General features: G+C 29.4%; 1 protein-coding gene across 3 annotated transcripts; it reads left to right on the top strand.

Moving 5' to 3' along the window:
* The first annotated feature begins 3,044 nt into the window (after positions 1 to 3,044).
* LOC130951415 (nuclear transcription factor Y subunit C-3-like) lies at positions 3,045 to 5,508 on the top strand. Of its 3 annotated transcripts, none has more exons than XM_057880061.1 (3): positions 3,045 to 3,107; positions 3,254 to 3,296; positions 4,619 to 5,508. In XM_057880061.1, the coding sequence occupies exon 3, from the start codon at positions 4,623 to 4,625 to the stop codon at positions 5,415 to 5,417; it is 795 nt and encodes a 264-aa protein (XP_057736044.1). In that variant the 5' UTR covers positions 3,045 to 3,107; positions 3,254 to 3,296; positions 4,619 to 4,622; the 3' UTR covers positions 5,418 to 5,508. The 3 variants fall into 3 exon arrangements, with proteins under 3 accessions (XP_057736044.1, XP_057736043.1, XP_057736045.1); XM_057880060.1 differs by having other exon boundaries at positions 3,048 to 3,129; XM_057880062.1 differs by lacking the exon at positions 3,045 to 3,107 and adding an exon at positions 3,120 to 3,138.
* The last annotated feature ends 1,955 nt before the right edge of the window (positions 5,509 to 7,463 follow it).

The following is a 7,463-nucleotide window of genomic DNA, read 5'->3' as shown; positions in this document are numbered from 1 at the left end:
AAAGATAAACATCTCCAAGACCTTAACTGCTTTCTCACTCTGTTTTCACACCAAACTGTTTATTGCTTTCTTTGTTTTCTTGTTTCTTTTTTATGCGAATTACAACTCACCAAATCCCTTTTTGATTCGCCTAACTAAGTCCAACCAAATAATTATTGCTTGCTCAATTTGACAATCCTCGTGGGATCGACCCTCACTCACCTAAGGTATTACTTGGATGACCCCGTGCACCTACCGGTTAAGCTGTACGAAATCCTAATTCGCACACCAGAAAGCATAATTAGGAGAGAATTGAGTGAATCAACCCTAAACACTTTAGCAACTAGAGTGCATATACGCATCTGGTAAGGGTTTAATTTCTTAATTCCATATTCCCATTATTGATCATTGCTTATCTTAAAAGTTTTGTAAACTCTTTTGTAGAAATCAATTCGATTGTAAATCTGATTTGGTTAAGATTGTTTGAGCCCTTATTTGTGTGTACATGCTTTCTTGGAATTTGATTTACTTCGACTACGTATATACCTATAGATAAATAGATAGTAATTAGAATGGTTGTATGCATTAGATAGTTTGCATTTAGATATTTTGCTTTGAATAAATATTGACACTCCTTTTTTGTCTTTGTTCAATTTTCCCACATTTATTCATTGAAATAGCATAGTTTCATGAATTCTTCCTAATTTGCACTTAAGATTGAAAACATGATTTTTAGGTTCTTAATTTGCTAAATTTAATTTACTTTGATTCCACTTGATGCCTTGATGTGTTTGTTTAGTGATTTCAGTCTTTTGAGGCAAGGATTGGATCAAAGAAGGAGAAAAAAAAGAATGCAAAGTGGAGAATTCATGAAGAAATGAGGATTTGGTAGAATTCATGGCACGCGTACGCGTCATGGAGGATTTCGTCAGGCCACGCATACGCATGATACTTGGCACGTGACTAACTTAAAGAAAACGTGACTAGCGATTTCTGAGCTCATCCAAGCCCAAATCCAACTCATTTCTGAAGTATTTGAGACCAAATTCAGGAAGGAACAAGGGGAGAGCAATTAGGTTTAGTTAGAAACATATTTTAGGTTATATTCTAGAGAAAAACTCTCTCTTCTCTCTCGAATTAGGGTAGATTAGTTAAATTTCTTTTAGGTTTAGGTTTTAATTCTTGTCTTGATTTAGTTTTCCTTGCTTGTTATTGTTCTAGCACTTTAATTCTTGGAGTTTTATTCGTTATTTCTTTTATTTTGTTGTTTTTATGCTTATGAACTCTTGTTACTTTTGATTTTCATTTAATGCAATTTGATGTTCTTTGTATATTAATGTTTATTTGAGTTATTATTATTGTTATCTTACATTTGGTAGTCATAGATTTTATTAATTCTTGCTATTTATTATGCTTTTCTTTTATGTCTTTCATGTGTTTGAAAAAATGCTTAGTTAGTTTTTAGAGTAGATTTAGATACTTTTGACTTGAGATTGAGGACTTAGGTGCCTTGATGTCATTGATGTCTAGTGTCGTTGGTGATTTAGGGTTGTTAGTTGGTTTTATGACCAATTACGTCCACTTGACTTGACCCTCCAATGTTAGAGAAAAACTAAGTAAAATTAACTCTTTGTAATTATCATGTTATGGTCAATGATACAAGATGGAAATCCTTGACTCTTGATCCTTGCCATGAGTAGCCTTTTAGCATTTATATTTTCTTAGTTGTTAGCTTTACTTTCTTTCAATATACATTTCTTGTTTATCAAACCAAAAACCCCAAAAATTTTCATAACTAATAATATGTACATTTTCTTGCAATTCTTTGAGAGACAATTCGAGATTTAAATACGTTCGGTTTTTATTAGTTTGACTTAAGTGACAAATAAAATTAAACTTTGATTGAGGATTATCTATCGATTTGAATCTATATTTCGACGAGATTATTTTTGTGAAAATTCCTAACCGACGTTTTCCCTCGCGTCACCTTGCATTCCAATTTACTACACATTTGCTGTATTCAATCTTGTTCACCGTTAAAGTGATATAAAACTGAACTTCTCAAAGTTAATGTTCAAGTGATATATTATCTTAAAACATCGTAAAAACTTTTTGTAATTATTCTTTTAATGGACAAAATAATATTGTATCATTTACAAATTAAAAAGTGATAACTTCTAATATCTCTCCCAATCAAAGGTTGATAACTTTATTAATCCTTAAAATTGTATTTTATTCTTTTTAAAATTAATTCTTTTTGGTGAATTTTATCTTCACAATTAACTAAAAGGGCATTTTTTTAAAATCATTTTAAAGTTAAAGTGTTAATTTATAATATAATTTAATATAATTAATTTTAACAAATTGTTTTAACTCTTCAAAATTTAACTAAAAGAGTATTTTTTGTATTTTGTAAATAAATTAAATTTTTCAAAAAAGAAATATTTTACTGTTTTTGTAAAATTAGTCACTTAAATATTTTGGTCATTTCGTGATTAATAATGAAAAAATTTTGGAATAAATTATTCGGTGAAGTTACAGGACCAACACATCTTAATAATTAAGAAAGAAAAAAATATAATTAAAAAAAGACTTAATTACATTTGATTATGACAATAATTTATTCACATAATATTTTTTTAAATTATTATAAAATATACATTTTAAAAAATAAATATTCATAACACAATATAATGTACGCAGTACCAGTTACTTTTTATTCTTTTACCATTGCAGTCATATTAGTATATATCAATTAATTATCATACCGAAATAAATATTTATTTTTGAATATAATACTATCAAATTTGTGTGAAAAAAAACCTATTGCAAATACTTTAAATGTTGTTGTTGGCCCAATACAAAGACCAACAATTGTTGAGTATGACAAGAGACGCTAAAATCAATCAGACGTAAAACTGAGGTAGTTTCTTGTCTTAAAGAAGAGGTCTCTGAAATGTACTCTATTGTACTTAACAAAAAAATAATTTACTCTGACAAAAAAACCAGTTTTGCCTTTCTTATAAGAAGTTATATTGCTTCAATAAAAAAATTTCAACAGATCAGTACGGAAACCCTAACTCCTTATTCTGTCTTCTATAAGAAAAGACATTTGTATCTTCCCTACGGTACGGAGAAACATTCTAAAAGGTTTCTCTGGTCACTAGTCTCTTCAGCCACACAGATCTTTTCAAATAATAGAAAATTTTTTTGATCATTTTTTCTTTTTATTTTTCTTTTTATTTATTTATTTATTCTTTTTTCTCTTTTTCAGATTCTTAATATTTGCCGTTTAGAACATCTTCTACTGTACAGAGGTACAATTTATTATTTAATGTATATATAATTGTAATTTGTTCATGAATCTGCATGTGTACATTGCTGCAACTTTTTTATTTATCATGATTTTAGATATTTTTACTTAGAAAATATATCTTTTGTTGTTGATCTAATTTGTGTTGAATCATGCACTACTCTGAAATTGATATTGGTGGTGAAATATAGCTAAAATGATGTCATCTTAATATTTCCGATACAATTTATGAACATGCAATTTGAATTTTGATACGAGATTTCTGGATTGATATGAAATTATTTGAATGGTTGAATGTTAACATAGATAAAATTTTCTGATTAAATCTGAGTGTTGTTCTGTTTTATGCAGATAAACAAATAGAACATGTCGTTTCTTTCTATGTTTTTTGCTAAAGATCTGAAATGAAACTAAGAAATGGGAATTACAATATTAGGTGCTCATTTATTGATTCTTGGTTCTCAATCATATTGACCAAGGAATTAGTTACTATGTGGTATTGTGAGCAATGATGTAAGTGTTTTTATTTTACTAAATCTAAAATGATTGATTTTAAATTTTTATTTTGGTACTCTTACAAGATAGGCTCTAGAAGAAAAATAAATCATACAAAACTTTAAAAAAAATCGTAAAAATGTGTTAAACAAATAAAATCATACCATTTTTGTGCAAATTTCTCACATTTATACCATTTTTTTGAGGTATTTTTATATTATTTTTTTAATTTTTAGAATTTGAAAACAAAATTTTTTAAGTATTAAATGGTGGTTTACCTATCAACAATAATTCTGATGATATATTATACTATGTTTTTTAAGCCGTAATTTATTTATAAAATGTAATTTATTTATAAGAGTTAAATCCTTGATCATTTACAAGGACTTTCCATGGGGACACAATTTTTTGGGCTTGTTTGTGTGATTTAAAAAAAAAATATTTTTTTAAATTATTTTTTTAAAAAGATTTAGAGAAAAATAAAAATAATTTTATGTTTGGATATTTCATATAATTTTTTTAATTTATCAATTATGTTTAAGTATAATAATGTAAAGTAGTTATTTATTTATTTATTATGTAAAAAAATATCTTTTTTTTAAAAAAAAATATTTTATAAAAAAGATATAAATTGTAATTTTTAAAAAAAGATAATTTTTTATTTTTCTAATATTTATATTTTTACTACTAGAAATTTATTAAATATGTTAAAAAAATATTTTTTTTTCATTGAGTATTTTATCTTTAATCTTTCATACCTCTAGCTACATCAATGTATCAATTTTTAGATCATATGTTGAAGTATTAGCATGGATTTGTTGCATGAAACAGGCGGATGGATCCTCACCAAGGTCATAACCAAAACCCATCCATGGGAGTTGGTGGCAGCGGAGCACAATTCCCCTATGGTTCCAATCCATACCAGCCCAACCAAATGACTAGCTCACCTGGGATGGTTGTTCCACCAATTGGGACCATTCAATCCACTGGTCAGCCTGCTACAGCTCAATTGGGCCAACATCAACTGGCTTATCAACATATTCATCAACAACAACAGCAGCAACAGCAGATGCAACTTCAGCAACAACTTCAGTCCTTTTGGGCTAACCAATACCAAGAAATTGAGAAGGTAACAGATTTCAAGAACCACAGCCTTCCCCTGGCAAGGATCAAGAAGATCATGAAGGCTGATGAGGATGTCAGGATGATATCGGCCGAGGCGCCGGTCATATTTGCGAGGGCATGCGAAATGTTCATACTGGAGTTGACATTGCGATCATGGAATCACACTGAAGAGAACAAGAGGAGGACTCTTCAAAAGAATGACATTGCTGCTGCAATTACAAGAACCGATATCTTCGATTTCTTGGTTGACATTGTGCCCAGGGAGGATCTGAAAGATGAAGTGCTTACGTCAGTGCCAGGAGGAACAATGGCTGTTCCAGGGCCAGCTGATTCTATTCCTTACTGCTATATGCCGCCACAGCATGCACAAGTTGGAGCTGCAGGAGTCATGATGGGTAATCCTGCAATGGACCCCAATTTATATGCTCAGCAGCCTCATCCCTACATCGCACCGCAAATGTGGCCACAGCCACCAGAGCAACAACAGTCGCCTTCGGATCATTGAGGCGCAAACTCTCTTTCTCTCACTTCACTTAGTTGTATAGGCTCTCTGCTTTCAACTTCACATTTTACTGCTCTTTTCATCAGTACGCTATAGCAAAATTTGATTCTGCAATTTTTGAGTCTGTTTCCTTTTTCTCATAAGGTTTTAATAATGAACAACTTGATTTTGGATTATGAGAAATTAAATATGATCGTATTTTATGTTGGATGCAAATCGTTTGCTTTTTAGCGACATGAGGAAGTATGATGTCATGGAAATCTTAGCTTCCTCTGGTGTTAAATCATGGGAATCTGAATAGAAACACGGAACGCTTGTTTTTCTCTTGAATTTGATCGCCAGTTATGGAAGTTCGACTCATACTTGGACAGGAAAAGCATCTCAAGCCAGACGTTTGCTATTTGATATGGCAACTAAAACTATCAAAATGGTACAGAAAGTTCAATAACCCAATCGACAAATAAATCCTGAATGATTTAAAAACATGATAAAAATAAATAAATTTTAAATACATATTCAAAATAAAGATTTTAAAAATTATATTTTGGTATAATTTTTTACAAGTATTACTAAAAAAATAATATCTTTTTACAGATCTGTTATACATCCAAATTTTATTGCTATTAAAGTCCAACTAAGTAGGTCAAACACTAACAAATCACTCGTTAAAAGAGCGTGTAATAATATTACATCTTGCTTTGCATTGTAACATAAAAAACCGTTCACATCTCCTACTAAAAAATACAACAAAGAAATTTGAAATCTCTCTCAAAATCTCTCAAAAATCTTTCAAATTCTCTGCAAAATTACAGAAAAATCCAATTCTACGTTTGAGATCATTAACCAAAAACACAGAAAAAGAACAACAAAGATTCTTCAAGGTACTAACAAAACTTCTTGTTCATTATGTTCAGTTTTCTCCTTTGCATTTCTACTAGTTCAGTTTAGGATTTAGTGGATCGAGTTTGTTCATTTAGTAGATCGAGTTTCTTTGATTTAATTTTTTCTTATTTTTCTCTGTAATTAGGGCATCGTAAATAATTTCGGTTTATTTCTTAGTTTGTTTGAGGTTCATTTGGAAGCGGAAATGAATTCAATGTGTTTTTGTTGATGCATGATTGAGTCTTTTTGACTACTTGTTCAAATCTAAACTAATTTCGTTTATTTGTGAATTAACTGAGGTTCACTTGATGCTGCTGTTAAGTATTAACCAAATTTTTTATTCCTTAATTTTTTTTAGTGCCATCATTAAATAATTTCGGTTCATTTCTTAGTTTATTTAAGATTCATTTAGATCCAAAAAAGAATTCAATGTGTTTTTGTTCATTATTGAGTCTTTTTTACTATTAGTTCAAATCTGAACTAATTTCGGTTCATATGTGAATTAACTGAGATTCACTTGATGCTGCTATTAAGTATTAACCAAATTTTTTATTCCTTAATTTTCGCTGGTGTCATTATTAAATAATTTTGGTTCATTTCTTAGTTTATTTGAGGTTCATTTGGATCCAAAAATGAATTCAATGTGTGTTTGTTTATGATTGAGTCTTTTTTACTACTAGTTCAAATTTGAACTAATTTCGGTTCATTTGTGAATTAACTGAGGTTCATTTGATACTGCTGTTAAGTATTGACCAAATTTTTTATTCCTTAATTTTCTCTGGTGTCATTATTAAATAATTTCGGTTCATTTCTTAGTGTATTTGAGGTTCATTTGGATCCAGAAATGAATTCAATGTGTTTTTGTTGATGACTAAGTCTTTTTGACTACTTGTTTAAATCTGAACTAATTTTTGTTCATTTGTGAATTAACTAAGGTTCACTTGATGCTGCAGTTAAGTATTGACCAAATTTGTTATTCCTTACACGTAAGTATCATTAAACATAGTTGATCATCTACTTCTAAATTAATACATATTAATAATATATTTTTTCAATTGTAGGAACAAGTTGATGCTTTCAGGCATGAATATGGTCCAATCATTCTTTTCGACAAGATAAATAAATTGAGAGACAAAGTCATTGAGGGATCTGAAGGCATAAGAATCT

The sequence above is a fragment of the Arachis stenosperma genome, chromosome 9 (assembly GCF_014773155.1).
Source record: "Arachis stenosperma cultivar V10309 chromosome 9, arast.V10309.gnm1.PFL2, whole genome shotgun sequence".
NCBI classification, from domain to species: Eukaryota; Viridiplantae; Streptophyta; class Magnoliopsida; order Fabales; family Fabaceae; genus Arachis; species Arachis stenosperma.
This window is presented reverse-complemented; position numbering and strand designations above follow the sequence as displayed.

Excerpts from the sequence above, each read along its gene's own strand:
- LOC130951415 (XM_057880061.1), top strand. The coding sequence starts at position 4,623 with ATGGATCCTCACCAAGGTCATAACCAAAACCCATCCATGGGAGTTGGT.